We start from the raw sequence: 20,080 nt of genomic DNA, 5'->3' as shown, positions 1-20,080 counted from the left end.
AGGCGGTTGTTGTGAAAACCAACCTGTTTGAGAGTCCCGTCCTTTTTGACCCAAAGTGCGTTGCAATTCTCCTCTCTGTCTTTGGGCCTATAAAATAAACAATAGCGTCTCTTGCAACACAAATTTCACATTCTCCATTAATTTTTTAATTTTTTTTTTAATTTTTTTTTTCCTAATTTATCTCACCGAGTCCCTCACGCAATCTCACCACCGATTCCAGAGCGAGACCGAAAATTCAATTATTTCGTAAATCCTCCCCTTTACATCTCAATTAAATTTCAGTTTTTGTTTGATTGTTCGTTCTGATTGATTCTGATTCAGTTTGATCTTTGTTGGATCGGGTGCTTTGATTCTGATGTGTTTAATTCTTTAATTATATAAGAAAAAAAATGAGAAATTTTGGTGGGTTACAGCTGGGGTTAGGGTTTGGTGGAGGTTTGAAGTTGTGGGTTTGATTTTGGGGTTAATCTAATTTTGATTCTAAATATATCAATCTGTGTAGGAAAAAGAGAGAATTTTTGGGATCTTACAAGCCTAACCTGTATACAAGTTTCTATTTTTCTTTTCTTTTAAATTCTTCCAATTTAATTATTGTGATCTTACAAGTCTAACCTGTTTGCAAGTTCCTATTTTTTTTTTCTTTTAAATTTGTCTGATTTTCGAATGGTTCATTGGTAATCAAAATGATCAGCTTTAAGAATCGTCTTAATTTACTTTTTACTGGGTTTGAATTTTGCGTCTTTGGTGCAAACTGCAAATTGATGAATGTATTATGCAATTGTCTGTAGTTGTAGATGTATGGAAATAAAGTTTAAGGTCCATATGGAATCTCCAAACAACAATAGAAATGGCAAGAAGGGTTTTTAGATAATGGCTGTTGTTCTCATCTTGTACGTATGCTCATTGTTTTAACGATGTGTCTCCTTTTCCTGTGAAGATCCTTTAACCCCAAAAAACCTCACCTGTAATGAGTTGAACCCCAGACCTTAACTTTTAAAGGTGGAGATGTACCACCTTTTACTATAAATGCTGGCCATTTTCTTATATTTGAAGAAAATGTTTCTGGGAGTTCTGTTTGTTATTATTAAGTGCCGAGCTATCTTAAAAGATATTTCCTCGCCTTTTTTGACGGCTATGCATCGCTCTAATGCTACATTTGGTAGTCTAGTTGGCGAATGATCATGCGTGCTTAAGGGAAGTGAGGTTTGAAGACATTAAGAGCAAGTTCATGATGATAATGTCAACTGTTTTGCAATTTCTGAACTGATGTGTTGTCTAAACTGATTTTTGTCATATCTACCTATTAAATTATCACAATCTGCTGGAGATTAGGCTGTTGAGTGTTTTGGAGCAGTCTTGAGCTGGAGTTACATTTCCTTGATCTATTTTACTTTTCACTAAAATGGGTCATATTTTCCTGGTGTCAATTTAAAGTAGACACTGCTTATACACTTTACAATGATGTCATCTATAGTTTGATGACTGATAAAATTTTGACATTGAGATTCTGAGTATGCGACTCACTTCTTTTTGTTGTATAACTGCAGGGTTTTGGTATTGGTGACCTGGTGAGAACCAGTCATTAAGCAATTATTCAACGCTGTATTCCTTCAAGTTCTGATGTGCTATTCCACTGCTTCATTGTTTAAAACATACTCCAGAACATTGCTTAGCGCTTGCCTTGTTATTTAGTAGATAAAGTGAAGTAAAGATCTGTATTTTTCAACTGGTAAAACAAATAGAGATTCAGAAGCCTCGAGTAGGAAAATATTTAGAGGAACTACCCCCTCTTGGTGAGTTTATATGTGGTTGAATGATTTGTTTTCTCCTGTAAGTTCCAGCCTCTTCTCATTCATTAATTGCTTTCACATCTCAAAAAAATATTCGTCTCGATATGGGTTGCCTTCTTGTTTTATATCCTATTGTATATGGTTTAGTAGTGTTTATTCCTGACAGAATATAATTTTATTTGGCTTCTGCTCATGCATGTAGATTTTATAGTTATCTATTCATTAGTCAGAGTTGTGTTCATCTTGATCCTCACACGGTGAAGTTTGGGGAGTTGATACTTCTCAGTGGGAGATCCATCACATTAATGATTAGCATTTCTTATACTAGTTAGTTTTTGAATTAAAATACTCGGAGGACATTAGAAAATAGTGGATGATAGCCTAGTAGGTTTGTTTCTCATTGGGCTGGCTCATGCTATGCATTCATTTAGAAGTTTTGTGCTGTGGTCGAAATATTTTTTATGCATTGCACTTATATGAATGGAAAAAAATCATTTTGAAGTTGTTTAGCTTCAGTAAGACGTACCTATTCTAGCTCTTGTGCACATTGCACCCCATTGAGGTGAATTTTCTGGTAAAATGCTGGATGAAATTACTTTGAGGTTATATATTTTCAGAAAGACCGACTTATCCCGACACGTGCACATTTCACCTCATTAAGCAAATGTTGTGCTAAGATGCTGGTTATTTTCTTGTTTTAATGTGGAGAGGTCTACTCAAATGTAGTTTTATGAACAATAAATGTAAATTTTTTAAGTGGATTGAAGGAATTTGGTAGATTATAAATGATTAGTCGAGATGGGTTTACAGAGTGTTTTAGGATTAATAAAATTGGATGCAAAGTCTTGAGGATGCCATCCATAATGGATGAGAAAAAAAAAAGGTGACAGTTGTTATTTAGTGGTCAAGTATTCTATGTCAATATGATGATTTGTCATGGGTCCAAAAGTATTGACATGTGAACTGTGTCCTATGAGAAGGCTGATTAGATGCTGTCGATCTGGATAAAATCTTCCTTGTCATTGTTGATTTCGATTCATGTTTTATATCATACTTTTAATGCTAAAAGGACTAGTTGATTTGTGAAAATATATCAATTGTAATCCGTTTGGCAGATAAAGGTGATTCTAAAGCAAAAGTAAGTTCGGACAGTATTTGATGAATGATGAAGCTAAAGACGCTATATGTTACTGCTGATTATTGTAAACATATTAGATGAAAACTTCTCCATGTCGCAATTTTTAGGTTTGGATAATGTTCTCATTGTGTGTTTTTCAAATTTTCACTAGTACACAGATGCAAAATGGTTTTAAAAAGAAACAATTATATTCCGGACTTTTTCTGCAATTGTTAGTACACAGAACATGCTCCAATTCATCAAAAAATAAAAAGAAAAAAGTTCTCTTCTAATGCTTCTTTGGTTTGGTTTCGTCCAAAATCATTTATAGTTGGACTAGTTTTTGCTATTCAGATTACTATATTTTCCCTTACATTTGTCTTGGCCATTATGAAAGGCTTAATGTTGTGTCAAGCAAGTAAAGAACATTTTGTGCGGGAAAAGACAAATTTGGGGTCCATTATGGGAGAACATGTTTTTCTCCGTGTAAAATTGTTTAAGAAACCGTTGAGGCGTGATAATCTGTGGTGTTGATTAGTTTGAAGGATTAAATGATAACATTTTCTTCTGAACCATAGAGCAAGAATATGGTTCTGGGCTTGATTTTACTAGAAGTCTTGAAGCAAAATATCTTTCGGTGAGAGGGAAGATGTGATATAAGAGAATTGTAGTTACATGTAGAGGGCAGTGTTACTTAGTTCATGATTGCATTGTTAACTAGTTCATGATTACGTTGTTACCTAGTGCAACACAAACTATATATGCAGCACCAACAGCTGATTTACAAACATCATGAATTCTTGGCTTGTGAAATATAACACCTAGCTTACTTAAAGGGTCACGGATGTTGTAAGATCTAAAATTTGTTCATCGGGAATTTATGTACTATATCACTAATAAGCTGCTGGTTATTGATCTAGCAGCACATTCGGACAAGTGAATTTGATCTTGGAACCCCAAAACCCTTTCAAGTGAATTTAGGAATATTTTAATCGTTTCTTTCTCGCTTTCTGTAAAGCAGAGCACGTTGGTAGGGATGTGGGTGATAATTTTTTTTAATTGTTTTGGCTTACTGCTCATAGCTTGCTATAAATATTTTTCTGTCTGACATGAATGTATTTTCATTTCAATTTGGACCTGTTAGAATTTTTTTCTTGAATTGCTTGTCAAAAGAATTTCTCTGTCGAATTAATTGTCACTGATAAGTTTTACTCTCAACAATGTCATCATCTATTAGTATTTCTGTTTGTTTAATGTTGAAGTATGCTTGATGGTACTGCTTTTCTGATATATTAACTTGTGTTTAAGTAATTTACAACAGTGAAAACAAGATGGCTGGTGTAAAACGAAGAATACATTCTGATTCAGATATGTGTGCTCTTCACAAAGAGTTGGATGAGGCTTCATGCCCTATCTGCATGGACCATCCACATAATGCTGTTCTCCTCCTGTGTAGCTCGCATGATAAGGGTTGCAGATCTTACATCTGTGATACAAGTTACAGGCATTCAAATTGCCTGGACCGCTTTAAAAAATTAAGGGCCAACACTAGGAGCAGTCCAACTTTACCCGGTTCTTTACCTGTAAACACATACAATTCTAGTAATACTTCTGATGTGAACTTGGCTTTGAGCACGGACTTAAATGAAGCTAGTGAAAATCACAATCTAAATGAAAGAAATACAGTAATATCTGTTGGATTGCCTGGAGAACAAGGAGGAGATGGTTTTCGGGATCCAACTAGACATGAAATGCAAGAAGGCATTTTGGAAACAGTTGATTCTGAATCTGGTCGGGAAAGGGTTGAGATTGAAGAATTAGATGTGGAGAATTCATCAGAATCAAAATTGAGCTTGAAATGTCCATTGTGCCGAGGAGCCATTCTTGGCTGGGAGGTTGTAGAAGAGGCCAGGAAGTATCTTAACCTGAAGAAGCGAAGTTGCTCCAGGGAATCATGCTCATTCTTTGGTAATTACCAGGAATTGCGAAGACATGCCAGAAGGGTTCACCCAACAACCCGACCCTCTGATGTAGACCCATCTAGAGAAAGTGCCTGGCGACACCTTGAGCACCAGAGGGAGTACGGTGATATTGTCAGTGCTATTCGTTCAGCTATTCCAGGTGCTGTTGTGGTTGGGGACTACGTTGTTGAAAATGGAGATAGATTAGCAGGGGAGAGGCAAAGTGGTACAGGGGAAGTTAATGGGCCATGGTGGACTACTTTGTTTTTGTTTCAGATGATTGGCTCAATGGATGGTGCTGGGGAACCTAGGGCTCGGTCGAGGGCTTGGACAAGGCATCGACGCTCAGCAGGAGCTTTATCTGAACGGCGGTTTCTTTGGGGAGAGAATCTGTTGGGTCTACATCATGATGATGATGATGACAACGATGATGATGAAGAAGATGACTTGCGAATCTTAAGTGATATGGGTGATGACGCATCACCAGTTCCTAGAAGGCGTAGGCGTCTGACACGATCAAGGTCCAACGGAGATCAACCATGAAGTGTAGTAATGCCTGGTAAATTTCCAGTTTATAAATATTTACTGGAATTCTTTTTCGGAATGGCTTGGCTGACCCAACTGGTGTCTTCGTCATTATTGTTCCAGTAATGCGCTGAAACTGCCTTTGAACAACAGGATCCTTCCTGCTGATCAAGAAGCAGGATTTCAGAAACTTACAAGCTTGGTCCCCGTCAAGAGTAAGCAGAAAGTTCGGTTAGAGATGGCGTAAATTTGAGTGGGATTCTAGTTCAGCTCGAGTTATGTTCAGAGAGTGGAGAAGACTACCAAATTCTATTGCTAAAGGCTAACTCTAACACGAGTCACTCTTTGCTCTAGAACTGTTTTTATTACAAGTGGAAGTGGAGTCGATGCATTGTGAATTTGTGATTGCTATGGAGTTTGTATGTATAATAAGTTTAGCCATGGATTGATGAACTATTTTCTACCATTGTTTTTCTTTTTCTCTGTCCTTTCCCAGATGTAATTTTGGGATGTAAGTTAAATATGATTTTACAGTGTTTGGTTTTCTGCAATTTCAACATCATTTCATCTTTCTTCCTGTCTTAACCGTCCATGCACGAAAGTAATCACATTATGTCTAACCCGTTGTGCATTCCACGAGTCGAGTTTGTGTAAAAATGTGAAAAGACAATTATATCTTTATTTTTACACTAAATGGAGAGAATTTTTTTCATTTCAAATGAAGAGGATCCAAATTCGTCGATTTTGTACATGTCATCTTCGGATACAATGTAAAGATTAGGTCGAAGATCTTCTGTTACTAAAATGACTGAATAGCACAAAAATTTGGACAATTTAAGAAAAAAAGTTACGGAGCCTATATGCTCGTGCAGCCTAGAATGCGGGATTCATCACTCGGGGTGGGTGAGTCTCACAATCCCTCTCTTAAGCTGCTTGAATTTCTGTGTTTTTTAGGCAGTCTAATAGGAATCCTAATACAAAGAAATCTTTTAATGAATTTCATGAAAATGTGAAAAGCGATGTTGAACGAAGCCTACTTCCTCGGGCAGCCTAGAATGCGCGACTCATCGCTCGGGTGGGTGACTCACAATCACAATTCCTCTATTTTGCTCGAATTTCTGTGTTTTTCAGGCAGTCTAATAGGAATCCTAATGCAAATAAATCTTTTAACGAATTTCATGAAAATGTGAAAAATGATGTTGAAGTTGAGAATTTAGCTGTGCGAGTGAATGAGAAATACTTGGTAAGAAATTACAATTTATTGCATAAATTGATGTGCTAGCACTAGCAGAATAAAGAATTGGAGAAAGAAGAAAAATAGATGAATTGCCGAGAAAATTTTCATGATGAAACAATAAATTAAAAAATCATGGTGTAATGACATGTGAGATAGAAGTTATAATTATTTTAATTTCGTTTTATTAGAAAAGTCTTAATAGTTACATATGTAATGCATATTATCGGTTATTATTTATCAGATATCTAGTTCGATGATAAATTTTAAGTGAGAAAATGTTTAGTATATTTTTTAAATTTAATTACAGGAGATATTTTTAATTCTAAATATTCATCTTTTTTAATAAAATACTAACGGTTGACTAGAGTAACAGATAGTCAACGATGAATTCATTAGCATAGTATCTATTGCATTTAGATCATAATAAAATATGAGAGACAAAATACCACATTTTAGGGAAAATTGATCGTCTTATTTTGTCAATTGATTTGAAGAATGAAAAAAAGATAGACGAGACTCATTGGATTATTGTAATAAGCTTGGTGATTTTGTCTAATTTTTTTTTTTTTTTTCAAATAATTTAATAAAGAAGACAAATTAAAAAAGGCTCATTCGATAATATAATAACATTGATAGAAGTTTTCCTCTAAATTAGGTTGAAGAAAATTCTTTTAACTTACTGACTCAGTCTATTAAACTGATATCTATCCTTATAACAAGTAAGTTTTACATGCTCTAAGGCAGAAGCAGAGGCATAAATTCAATTTTTGAAAGGCCGAACTAAATTTTAATGATAAGATAATTTTTTCTTTTTTTCTCTTTATATACTATGTTTGTACTATATATAAAAAAAAATGATAAACACAATTAAAATATAAATGAAGTAAATTTCATAACACAATTGTGTATCAAACTTTATAAATGTGTTAAGATTGATAGATTTGTATAAGGTAACATGTGAAAACTAGTACAACAAAGAAATTACAAAAATAACATGTGCATAAAATTACACTCTACATTATTTTAGAGAACTAAAATCAAATCTGAATTGAAAATTCTTAGCAATTTTCCTTTCAATATAAATAATTAATTTTTTTTTGCAAGAAACCCATTCTTTATTTTGTTACAAAGTTTTGGAGGGGGGTCATGGTTTCCACTGGTCTTCGTGTGGTTCCATTACTGCTCTAAAGACAAACGTCAGTTTAACAGACTAAATTAAAAAACTTTGTTCATTCCTGTATTGTTTGCTTATGTATGAAACAAGGGGAGGCAGCAAACGTTGATTGCCATCCTACCACATATGAGACCCAAAAACAGCCCAAAAAAATAGTGCCACCATATCCATAACATAAGTCTTATTTTAGATAGACATTCCCCAACCCCAAGAGACTCTCTCTCTCTCTCTCTCTCTCTCTCTCTCTCTCTCTCATGCACAAAGCAATGGATGGCAGAGTGACACTTCAACTTACTTGGCTCTCATCAGATCCTATGAGGGGGAAAGGTGAGAGAAGCTCACACACATGATTAATAATACACAACAAACACAAGTGTTTAAGGATATGAAATCTTAATAACATGTCTTCTCTTAGTTGTTACTCAATGCCATGTGAGGCCAACATATCTCCTCTAAGGTCCCGGTCTCCATGCTCTAAAATATCTTCTTTCCCACATGCTCATGCAAAAGTTATAATTTTTTTTTGGGTACTATTATTGATAGATATGTGGAGGTAGATAATTAAAATTAAGCATTGTTTGATCAACATGGAGTTTGTCTAGCTGGCAAACAAACAATGGGAAGGAAGTTTGGTGGCTAGTAATGAAGTTTTCTTTTTCTTTTTTACTTAATGCTTTAACAAAAAATTTAGGCCGGTTGAACAAAATTTTCCTCTAAACTAGGTTGGAAGAAATTTTTCCAACTCAGTTCATTAAACTGACATTTTTCCTTAGAACTTGTAATTACCACATGCATTTTTAATAATGCATGTGAAATTGCTTGTTCCGTTAATTGATTGTATTGTCAAATTACCATTGACGAGAATGATTTTGTATCGAAACCCTTGGTATAAATGATTGAACAGACTTGCTGATATAGTGTAAATTGTATGACGATTTTTAATTTTCGCATTAAAAAATTTAATGAAAGTTTCAAATGTTCTTTCAAATTCAATTTAGAAGAGCTATGAATTTTTTACACGACTCACAAACCTAATAGAAACACATCACAAAATTAAGAGGTTAGGGTTTACTGATTTAGTGTAATAGGATTTGGGTCAAATTGGATCGACCACATTAATAAATGGATCAATCTTGGGTTAACCTACTTAGCCGACAAATTGGCCCGCATTACCCGTATAAATTTGAATTACATTCCAACTCTATCTACTTTCATTATGTTAATAATTATTGTTGATGCTTAGTGAGGGTGCTTTATCATGTTATTTGTTGCATTGTAATCTTATTTTCTTTGTTGCTACGTGTTTGTTTTATGTAGATAAATTTTATTGATTGTCATACCAAGTATTTAGGTCAATTTAACCCATATATATTATACCGGTTGAAATGGGTCGTATTTGGGTCAACTCAATACGATTTGTTTATTAAATGGGTTATGCAGGTTGTGTTAGAGTTAAAGAATTTGATCTTTTATTAAATATATCAGGTTATGGGTAACTCATATAGTTGTATACTTATGGCTCTGCTCGACACGATATGAACCCGACCCATGAATCAGAATTGCCAATCCCTTTAAGATCTGCTTCCTTACGTTCTATCAAGTTTCTAGGTCAGCTCAGGATTTTCCACCATAACCATGCTCTCGTACAACAATTAGGACCATTCACATCATCAAAGAAGCCTTCTTCACATCCTATCCCTAAATTTACTCCATTATAAGTGTAAGCTCTTAATTTCTCTATAGAATTTATATAACACAAGTAAATCTTGGGTCAAGTGAATTCCTAGATCCATAACATGGGGACCAACCTGCTTGATAAACCATGGAAATACAAGTGTATGGCTAAGAAACAAGCCACCAGGGCTAATCACATTTTGGCTCTTAATTAACTCACAAATTTTCCTTACTACCCACCACATGATCATCTTATATAATACTAAAACCCCATGTTAAAAAGAATCACAAGCCAACCCTCACCCACTCACTGCTCGGTTGTCTCACCATCTTCCTTAGATTCAACACAATTTCCTTTGTCTTCATCTCCCAAAGACCTCATGGATTAGACAGGAATCTCTAGCAAGCAGACAACACAGATAGATCTCTTGGTGCTGTCCATTTGACCAAGAAAGATCTCTCTCTCTCTCTCTCTCTCACAAACACACACACACACACAATACTATATAAACGAGGCTCTAAGTATCAAACACAGACATGCAAGTAAAATTTGCACTTTCTTGACCAATACTTTAGCTATTGTGCAGCATCCACACCGAAGCTAATCTCCCTCTTGGTGAACTGTAGCAGATTCTTCAATGCCTCTTTAAGGTAACACATGAACAAGCGAGGGAAAAGAAGGAAACCATTAGTGGTAAGCCAAAACTTCACACCAGTCAAGCATACATTTTGTGGGATTGATTTACATTTTCTTTTTTCTGCAGAACATGAACCAAACTCAGAAGATACAATTCTGTTGAGGCATCCTGGGGGGCGTCGAAGATTGATTGAAGTTGAAGGAAGTGAATTTGGTGGCAAGAATTTCAAGTCATTTTAAATATTAATTAGGAGAGATATTGCAAAGGCTTGCTTCTATAGCACCCTCAAGTTAAAAAGACTAGGAAGTGTTGGATCCACTCAATGAAAATGAAGAAAGAAGATATTGCTCGAGGGCTAGGAATCAGTCACAAGGTGGATTCTACTTCTCATGGAGGAAACAAAGTTTTGCCAATAAGCGAGACCACATTGTCATCATCCACTAACACAGATGACCAATGTGGCAGCACATCAGAAAAGAAAGACAAGCTCAAGGGGGACAAAACCAGAACCATGTCCAGAATGAAGGAGCTGCTGAGATGGGCTGCTACTGCAAAATCAGAGAAGGGAGGAAATTTCATTGGTCGAAAGGTAAGTTACTTAACCTCATGATTCAAGACTAATTTCTTTTTTCACTTTGTAGATTTGATCTCACTTTGTCATAAAAAAATAAAAAAATAAAAAAATAAAAAAATAAAAAAATAAAAAAGAGAAGAGAAAATAAGAAAATAAGAAAAAAAAAAAAAAAAAAAACAAAGGACGGAAACAAGGTTCGAAATTAAGACATTTGCTCTATAAGAACACATAATTTAAGAAAGAGAGATATAATTAAAGTGGTTCAGCTTATGGCCTGCGTCCATACGTTAAAGTCTTATTGACTACATCTTTCCTTGATAATTTGATTGCATACAAGACTTTATTTATAGAGAAAGAGTTTGAACGTTACACGTCTCTTCTATTTCTACATTAACAATAATAAATTTAATCTACACAAACCATCTTGTAACTTATGAGTTCTTGTAACTCTTGTCTCTTGAGTGCTTGTAACTTTTGTCTCAATATACTCTGATACCATTTTAAATTACTACTTATCTCGAAAGCTTAAGCTTATATTCTGACAAAACAAATGATTCTTCACCTAACAATTGGATGAATTTTCAATGGCGATTTTTCAATTAAATATTTCACGTATTAGGTTTCGGGGAGTGTTAATTCCTACTAAAATTAAGCAAAAGTATATGTTTCAGGTTCTGCATTTTCGAAATCGTGGCAACCTTAAAGCAGTCCCAAATGATGATCAACTTAGCAATGATTCTCCGAAGATCAGTTTCAGGTGGGATGTGGAAAGCTGCTCCACCACTTCCTCTGCCTACTCAGCGTTTTCTATGGCATCCTCCTCTCAAATTGACCATCATACCCTGAACGTTCCATCATCATCAAATTCAACTCTTTTTCTGGGCCACCATCATACCACTTCTAGAAAAGGAAATTGGATCACCACCGACTCCGACTGTAAGACCCTTTTTCCTCTATTCATTTTTCATTGCCGTTAGAGGTATTACGGTAAATTCTTTACAAACTGAAGTGATAGTTTACGTGACACTTATCTTATTAGTCACTAAACTGTCAAATTTTATTGGTTAATTTTTTTAATTATTAAGATACTGTTACGTGAGTTTGTAAGGAAATTGTAGTTCCCAAATCGTTTTCCTTCATTTTTTTTATTTTTTATTTTTTTGTATTTTTCATAAATAAAAATAAAATGCTAGGCCCCTATGCAACTAAACTTTTTTTTGTTTGTTTCAATTTGCAGTTGTGGTGCTAGAGCTATGAAGAAGAGAGTTTAAAGATGATCTTCCAAGGTTATAAATCAAAATCAACTGCTTAGAGCATTCGCATTTGGCTCAACAAATTTACTCTCAATTTTAGTTTTTTTTTTAAAAAAAAAAAAAAAAAAACCATGTTTCTCTATTTTAGCTACCCACTTTTCTAAACATGTATGTGATCCGGCTCTCTATTCTAGCTATTAACTTTCACTATTCTATTTACATATTTATTTTTGAAGATTTCTTTATTCTTTCTTTGAGAGAAGAGAGAATGTTAGAGATTTTTTTAATGCTTTTTTCACATTTGGTGAGTGAACCAGTGTTCACCAAATGTTTCAGCATTTTGCTGAGCCAGGTGTAGTTTATTTTAAATCTTATTTTAGTATTTTGACTATGCAAAATGACATTAGAATTATTTTGACTTGTCGGATGAGAATGGTTAGACTGTGTATGACAAGCATTGTTAGAGATGGTTCTTGTTCATTCTATAGTTCCTATAAAATATAAGAGGAATTTAATGTAACATCAATTTAAGGCTATGAAATGTACCTACATAATGAAGATGGCCTACATGGTGACTTGCCTACAGTGACAAGAGAATGTAAGCCGTTGCGTGCTCGCATAGTAATTTGGTTGCTGCAATAACTCTACTCAAATTGTCAAATCAAAACACACAGAAACACAAGTTTGTGAACTTTAGGTATTGGAGGGTGCTAATAGTTTTGTATCGTCATGGTTTTATTGGCTCTATTAAAGTCTCTATCCCGTTAGATAATATATTTTCCATATAAATAAATGTGATTAGATATGGTAAGAGTGCTACACGCGAGGGAGTGTGTTAAGAGTCTCACATTGTCAAGATATACTTGAGTTATTGGCTTTATAAGTTTTAAGCAAACATCTTCCCTTAAGATGCCTTTTGTGGAAGAATAAGGCTCAATAGACTATATCAATAGACTATAGGCTTTCATATGGCCCATAGTTGGCACATTATTTGTACTTTGGCATTTATGGTTTTGTTTTAAACCCATGCTCATTTCAGCCATTAGTTGGCTTTCATGTAAGGCCCATAGTTAGCCCGTTCCGGCCCAAAAGTTGCTGATGTTCAAGAGTCACTGATGCTTCCAATTCTGGCGCCATCACCTCCTTCAATGCTGTGTTCAGAAGCAAACTCAAGATTTCACAAGTTTCCACATTGAGTTTAAGGGGGAATATTAGATAATATATTTTCCATATAAGTGTGATTAGATATGGTAAGAGAATATATGAGATTGTATGATTTGATTATAATTGATTATAATCAAATCAGAACAATCAAACCAGAATTGAATACATTCAATTCTGATTTGATTTGATATTCTTTCATACCTTTTTGTACTCTCCTTATATCCCTATAAATATGGATCATTTGTATTGTAAATTCATCAAGAGAAATAAGAGTAAAATGTAGTCTTTTGGGCTTTATTTTGTGAACGTAGGTCATAAACCGAACCACATAAAATGCCTTGTCTCTTTTTTATTATTCCGCTTTATTTTATTTTAGCTTTATGTTTTCTTTCATATCCATCCTGCATAAAGTGTTTTTTATCTGATTGGTATCTCTAGGAATAATAGTATAATGTTCATTTCCTCATACTCTCTTTAGATCTTTCTCAGATCCCATTGATTTCCAATTGTGGCCTGCTCTAGGCCATGCATGCCTTACTAAGGTCACCTTATGATACTAAAGGTTCACTGTAACTTACTCAAGTTACAATATGACACAAAGCTGCTTTAACCAGTCCTCAGAGCGTAATGCTCTGATACCAAACTGTAACGCCCCGCCTTTTACAAAAAGGTGTAAGTGAAAATTTCGATTTTCACGTAGCATTACGACATCATCAGAGTTAAATATTGGCAACGGAATATATTTTTTTTTTCTTAACAATGACACATCAGAGCTGACTGAATAACCTCAATATATAAAATAATAACCTTTGTTCTGATAATATAAATACATCTCAAACAATAACACACGTGCCACAAGCGGCACTTAATAAAGTATCAGTAATACCAAAATATTATAGCATCAAAGAGACATATAAAAAGAGTTTGGCATATGTACATGAAAGGATAAACTAAGGAGGGTAGTCCATCACATCCAAGAGACCACAACACAAGAGGTAACCTAGCCTCAAAAGACTGCTACTCATATCCATCTAAGCATCTGGATAGTCCTGATACTCTTCATCCTCAAATCCTGTATTAATAAATAATATAGATAGAAACAATAATACAAAAATACCTAAGTGAGTCAGCTGTTTCCAATAATATAATGAATGCTGATATATTTATGAAATGCAACACAATGAAATATAACTCTATGATTATATGTATATGCAATTCATGTTCCGAGCATGAATTGAATATATATATATATATATAATAATAATAATAATAATAATAATAATAAAGCAATGATATGACAGTTTTATATGCAGATTTTTATTCATTAAAGCAACTTTCTTCTTACCTAATTCTAATTATAGCCTTTGCTCGGTTAACGGCTTATTCTAGGAACCTATGCTCCTTCCAATTGAAGCCTATGCTTCATATATTTAAAGCCTATGCTTCTTTTATTAGGGGCTTATGCTTATCCGTCAAATTGAAGCCTATGCTTCTTTTATCAGGAGCTTAAGCTTATCCGTCAAATTAAAGCCTATGCTTCTTATATTTGAAGCCTATGCTTCTCTCATCCAGAGCCTATGCTCAAAGCTTATTATATTAATACTGGTAGCCTTTGCATCCCAGTGTTGTTATTTATTAGATCTTTCATAGAGCCTATGCCTTACTGATGGCCTTTGCACACCAGCTTTGTTATTAACCAGTTTAGTTAAAATAGAAAATATGTAAAATCACATGCGCAAACAAATAAATAAATAAGTCACTACAAAAATACTGACAATTGGACGCGTGTCTACAGTACCGGTTACTGTAGACACGCGTCCAATTTGACACGTGTCTAATTGTACAGCCGCCACAATTGGACACGTGTAATTGGACACGCGTATTAAATACACGTGTCAAACTGTTATTTTTTTCCAAATATAATTTTTTTTATTAAATAGAATTTCAACAATTGGACACGTGTATTAAATACACGTGTCAAACTGTTATTTTTTCCCAAATATAATTTTTTTTTAATTAAATAGAATTTCAACAATTAGACACGCGTATTTAATACGCTTGTCCAATTAGACGCGTGTATTTAATACACGTGTCTAATTGGACACGTGTATTAAATACACGTGTCAAACTGTTATTTTTTCCCAAATATAATTTTTTTAATTAAATAGAATTTCAACAATTGGGGACGTGTATTTAAATACACGTCCCCAATTGTTGAAATTCTATTTAATTTAAAAAAAATTATATATGAATATGTAGGCGCGCGGGAATTATCCCGCGCCCACTGATGACCATTAAACTTAATTTAAGTTTCAAAAAGATTTTTTTTTTTTTTTTTTTAATATACTCTCGCTCTCACTGTTCTTTCTCTCTCTCACTATATCGCTTTCTCTCACTCTCTCTGTATCGCTCTCTCTCACTCTCTCTGTACCACTGGCCAGCTTCCCGACCACCGCGTGGTCGGCCTTCCCTCCGGCCTTCCCACCGTCTCTTGCTCGCTCTCTCTCTCTCTCTCTCTCTGTCTCTGTCTCTCGCTCTCTCTCACTCTCTCTCTCTCTCTCTCTCTCTCTCTCTCTCTCTCTCTCTCTCCGTCAACACTGGACCACCGGCTAGCTTCCCGACCACCGCGTGGTCGGCCTTCCCTCCGGCCTTCCCGACGTCTCTTGCTCGCTCTCTCTCTCTCTCTCTCTCTCGCTCTCTCTGTCTCTGTCTCTCGCCTCTCTGTCTCTGTCTCTCGCTCTCTCTCACTCTCTCTCTCTCTGTCAATACTGGACCACCGGCCAGTTCTAAGTGGACGACGAGTTGGTTCTGCATGTGTTTCGTATAGGTATATCGTATACGTATTAGGAAGGAAAAAAAAAAAAAAGAAGAAGAAGAAGAAGAAGAAAAGAACAGATCAAGAAAAATATATAATTTTTCATTTTTTTTTTGTATTAAAATATATATACACATTTAGCCACGTGTATGTATACACGTGGCTAACAATTTGGAATTTTTTTTAAAAAAAAATCGGTTTGACACGTGTATGAAAATACACGTGTCAAAATGTGCAGTTATTGACTTCCACATCCGTGTCAAAATGCACGTGTCAAACTGCACGTGGCAATTTGAAGTGATTTTTGTAGTGAGTAAACACAATATTAAGGAAAAGTTCACCAGCATCACCCTCAGTAAATATAAAGATACTTACCTTCTTCTGCTTCCAAAAGGATTTCCACACAATAATTGACGAGCGCTCCTAGAAAACGGGCCGAAAGCGCACCCTTGTTGCAGCATACGGGCGAGACGACTTTTCTGTTTTCCTTGCAAAAAGAATGCAACTCGTGAGAGGAAAAGAGAGTTCCTTCTTTTTTGTTTTCTCCCTTCCTACTCTTTTCTTTTCTTTTCTTCTTCCTTCCATTGTTTGTTGCACCCGAGAGAGGAAAGAAAAGAGAGTAGAAGAAATGGAGAGATCCGGTTTCTCTTTCTCAAAAGGGGAAGAGAGTTCTTGTTTCTTTGTAGAGGAAGAGAAAAGGAGGTTGTTTGCTGAAATTTACAGCAACAATGCTTTGCAGAAAACCAGAGAAAAAGCTGCTGAAAGTGAGAGGAAACAAGGAGAAAAGAGAGCTTTTGCTGTACTATTTTTCTGCAGAAGGAGGAGAGTTTTCTGTGGCTTTTTAAAGAGAAGAGGCTGCTGTTTTGGGAGAGAAAACAGGGACTTTACTTGCTGTTTTTGTGCAGCAAAGGAGAAGAAATGCTGCTGGTTTTACAGAAAGTTACAGCACCTATAGAACTGAAAATAAAGAGGGAAAGATGAGAGATTTTCTGCATTAAAGACCAAGAGAGAGGAGAGAACTTTTGAGAGATAAGTTTCTGCAGAAAAACAGAAACAAAAGAGAGAAGAACAAGAAATTCTCTGCTGTTCTACGTGAGCCTAAAACCAGAAAAGTGAGAGGAGAAACACTTGCTGAAACCCATACTTATTGTGGCGACAGAGTGAGTTCCAGGGAGTGGTTTGGGAGAGCTTTTGTTGCTGGTTTTACAGCAGCTTAACCGAAGGAGCTTGCTCTATTTTCTTTGGGTTCTGACCAAGAGGAAAGCAGAGGGAAGGGGATAATAATTCTTCATCTTTCTGTTGAAGAATTCCTCTAACAACAGTATTAGACTACTGCTTAGAGAAACACACAGAAAGGAAGAGAGTTGCAGAGAAATTTCTGCAAAGAAGAAGAAGGTGTGCGTAGGAACAAGAAGTGAGCTTCTTCTTTGTACTCAAACGGATGGCTTGGATCATTTTGGGTAAAATTGATCGAAGGGCTGAGGGTCTTAGACGTGTGTAGCAAGTTGGGTGAGTCATGTGGGTGACGTACGTGATGAGGAGGAACACAGCACCTGGACATCTATCCTCAACCAACTGATAGTTAGCTTCTCCTTGTAATGACACTTGGTTTGATCAATTTTCTGCTTGTATTATTGATGTTGTAACTAGGGAACAGAGAGTCCCTAGATCCTGAAAATCTTTGTACTCTGGGATCAGTTTTTTATCAATGAAGAGCTTTCGAACTTCGTTCAAAAAAAAAAAAAAAAACTGATAGTTAGCTTCTAACTTAGGAACTAATTTCCTAACTAAATTTCCTTTCGTTGGTTTCTCTGTTGATTGAACTGGGTTGGGCTTATGCACATGCTGGAAATCGTGGACTGGGCTGAGCACAATAATATGTAATAATGCAAGCTAAAAAGGAATGCTGGACTTGTGGAAAAGAAATGAAAACAAACCTGAACATGGGTTTTAACTACCCACGTGAACCATAACATTTTCCTTAAGTAAAAACTAGTCCCTTTTTAAAACATGTGGGCTGGTTCTACTTGGATTGGGCTGCCGTATGGACTGGGTTTGTGGACAAAATAACAAATGGGCTGGGCCGAGTTAAAAGGATGTACCCATCAATTATTAATGCTAATTTTCGCCCTAATTAGAGGGACTATTTTTCGTGGGTGTTTTCGTATTCTTAACGAAGTCTAAAAATTATGAAATTTGGAAGGTAGCTAGAGAATTTCAAGAAGAGTGTTCTGGATCTTGAATCGATCAAAACGGAGTTCGTTTGAATCTATTTTCGTCGTTACAAAGTTTAAGGTCCGTTTGAACTTTTATTAAATTGAAACGATAAACGCTTCTTAATAAATGAATATTTATTTTCATAAATATTCGTATTTATTCTTTTTCTTTATTATTGGGTCTAAAATCATATTTTAAGATATTTTATTTAATATCTTAAAATACGGGGCATTACATATCAGCTCTCCAAAGCCAAATAGCATGAAATAAAGTCTCCTTCTCCAAGTTACAGCAAGGACAAATGTCTTCCTCAATCACTTTACGCTTCAAAAGATTGGACTTAGTGGGCAGAATGTCATGGCAGGCACGCCAAGTAAAGGCCTTTACCTGATTTGGAACCATTAAACTCCAAAGGAACTTCCAAATTAACTTCTCCTCCAATCCCCTATAACAATGCCTCTTATAAAGGTCATTAAGGCACAAACCCAAATGGTAAGCACTTCTGACGGAGAACTTGCCATCTTTTGAATCCTTCCAAATCAGCCGATCAGGGGGAAGACATGGACTAAGAGGGATATTAAAGATCATATCAGCCTCTTCCTGAAAGAAATTCTCTCTAATAATGTCTTCCTTCCAGACACCTCGATTATGGTCAATGAGCTCCCCCACCACGTCAAGTTGGCCCACAAGCCTTTGGAGAGATTGAACTTCATGAGTAATAGGGGTGGGCAACCAGCTATCCTTCCATTAATTTGTAGGATTGACAAGGGGCTAAAACCCTAAACTGTCGCATTAATTTGTAGGGTTAAATACCCCATTTGTATCTGAGTTTTAAGCGTTTTTAAATTTAATACCTGAGTTTTCATTTGTATTATAGGTGGTACCTGAGTTAGGGGTAAAAACCCATTTGGTACCTCTGGTAGATTTTTCATCCAAATTTTAACGGATCACCACGTGTCAATTGTTGAAATTGACACGTGGCACTAGCTGTCATCCATCTTCAAATCCAACGGTTATAATTTATTCCACTTTTAATCGGACAGCTATGGGCGTTGCATTTTGAATTCTCGAGAAACATGCTGGCCGACTCGATTTTGGGGGGAAAAAAAAATTCCCTCTCCATTTTTTGGGGTTCTAGACTCTTCCTCTCCTCTTTTTTTTTTAAAAAAAAAAAAAAAAAGAAAAAAAACAATTCTCTTCATTTTTTTAACTAAGCCTTCCAAAATTAATTTTAAAAAAAAAAACTTAAAAAAGACTAGTCTAAATTTCTAATAAATTAATAATATTAAAAAATATATTCATTTTCATAAGATAAGTTATAACTTATAAGTGTATTTTTTTTGTTAATAAGTTTTGTTAAAATACCATGTTATGTACATTACTATGTACAAGTCTACATATGATGTAGTATTAATATATAAGTTAATTTAAGGAGACTAGTCTAATTGTCTAAGACTCTAAATGTTACTTTAAATATATATATATATATATATATATATATATATATATATATATATATATATATATATATATATATATATATATTGTCTAAATGTCTAATAAATTATTTGTTATTAAAATTAATAAAAGTAAAAACCAAAAAAGAAACAACTTAAGTGCTTAACAAAGGCTAGTCTAATGAGTTAATAATATTAAAAAAATAAAATTCATTTTCATAAGATAAGTTATAATTTATGAGTTATAAGTGTATTTTTTTTGTTAACAAACTTTTTTAAATACCGATATACCATATTATCTACATTATACATTTATACATTTATACAATTGTACATTTATTTAAATATATGATGTAGTTTTTTTTTTTTGGTATAGACCATATAGATTGTATAGTTATTACTTTTTACTTATTCCTTGTTAATTAAATACTAAAATCTATAGGATTAGGGTTTTAATGTAGATGTAATTATTACCTATTGGCTA

At 34.8% G+C, this 20,080-nt stretch overlaps 2 protein-coding genes and 1 long non-coding RNA gene across 7 annotated transcripts; 2 read left to right on the top strand and 1 right to left on the bottom strand.

Annotated features, from left to right (window-relative positions):
- LOC133857024 (uncharacterized) lies at positions 1 to 5,944 on the top strand. Of its 4 annotated transcripts, none has more exons than XM_062292119.1 (4): positions 2 to 246; positions 1,548 to 1,793; positions 4,229 to 5,427; positions 5,547 to 5,944. In XM_062292119.1, exon 3 carries the CDS (start codon positions 4,239 to 4,241, stop codon positions 5,409 to 5,411), a length of 1,173 nt encoding a protein of 390 aa, XP_062148103.1. In that variant the 5' UTR covers positions 2 to 246; positions 1,548 to 1,793; positions 4,229 to 4,238; the 3' UTR covers positions 5,412 to 5,427; positions 5,547 to 5,944. The 4 variants fall into 4 exon arrangements, with proteins under 4 accessions (XP_062148101.1, XP_062148103.1, XP_062148102.1 ...); XM_062292118.1 differs by having other exon boundaries at positions 5,517 to 5,944; XM_062292117.1 differs by having other exon boundaries at positions 1 to 246; positions 4,216 to 5,944.
- Positions 5,945 to 10,020: 4,076 nt separating this feature from the next.
- Positions 10,021 to 12,341, top strand: LOC133857828 (uncharacterized). 2 transcript variants are annotated; one of them, XM_062293181.1, is made up of 4 exons: positions 10,021 to 10,129; positions 10,243 to 10,705; positions 11,362 to 11,626; positions 11,928 to 12,341. In XM_062293181.1, the coding sequence occupies exons 2-4, from the start codon at positions 10,439 to 10,441 to the stop codon at positions 11,945 to 11,947; spliced, it is 552 nt and encodes a 183-aa protein (XP_062149165.1). In that variant the 5' UTR covers positions 10,021 to 10,129; positions 10,243 to 10,438; the 3' UTR covers positions 11,948 to 12,341. The 2 variants fall into 2 exon arrangements, with proteins under 2 accessions (XP_062149165.1, XP_062149164.1); XM_062293180.1 differs by having other exon boundaries at positions 10,027 to 10,172.
- Positions 12,342 to 13,881: 1,540 nt separating this feature from the next.
- Positions 13,882 to 17,301, bottom strand: LOC133857734 (uncharacterized). Its single transcript, XR_009898368.1, has 2 exons — positions 16,298 to 17,301; positions 13,882 to 14,179 (listed from the first exon to the last, which is right to left on the bottom strand). It is a non-coding gene; the product is annotated as an uncharacterized LOC133857734 (long non-coding RNA).
- Positions 17,302 to 20,080: the final 2,779 nt, after the last annotated feature.

Source organism: Alnus glutinosa, chromosome 14, assembly GCF_958979055.1.
Source record: "Alnus glutinosa chromosome 14, dhAlnGlut1.1, whole genome shotgun sequence".
NCBI lineage: Eukaryota > Viridiplantae > Streptophyta > Magnoliopsida > Fagales > Betulaceae > Alnus > Alnus glutinosa.
Note: the sequence above shows the minus strand (reverse complement) of the source record. Positions and strands in the feature narration are given on the sequence as shown.

Excerpts from the sequence above, each read along its gene's own strand:
- LOC133857024 (XM_062292117.1), top strand. The coding sequence starts at position 4,239 with ATGGCTGGTGTAAAACGAAGAATACATTCTGATTCAGATATGTGTGCT.
- LOC133857828 (XM_062293181.1), top strand. The coding sequence starts at position 10,439 with ATGAAAATGAAGAAAGAAGATATTGCTCGAGGGCTAGGAATCAGTCAC. Across the intron at positions 10,706-11,361 it reads GAAATTTCATTGGTCGAAAG|GTTCTGCATTTTCGAAATCG; the intron begins GTAAGTTACTTA and ends TATATGTTTCAG. Across the intron at positions 11,627-11,927 it reads GATCACCACCGACTCCGACT|TTGTGGTGCTAGAGCTATGA; the intron begins GTAAGACCCTTT and ends TTCAATTTGCAG.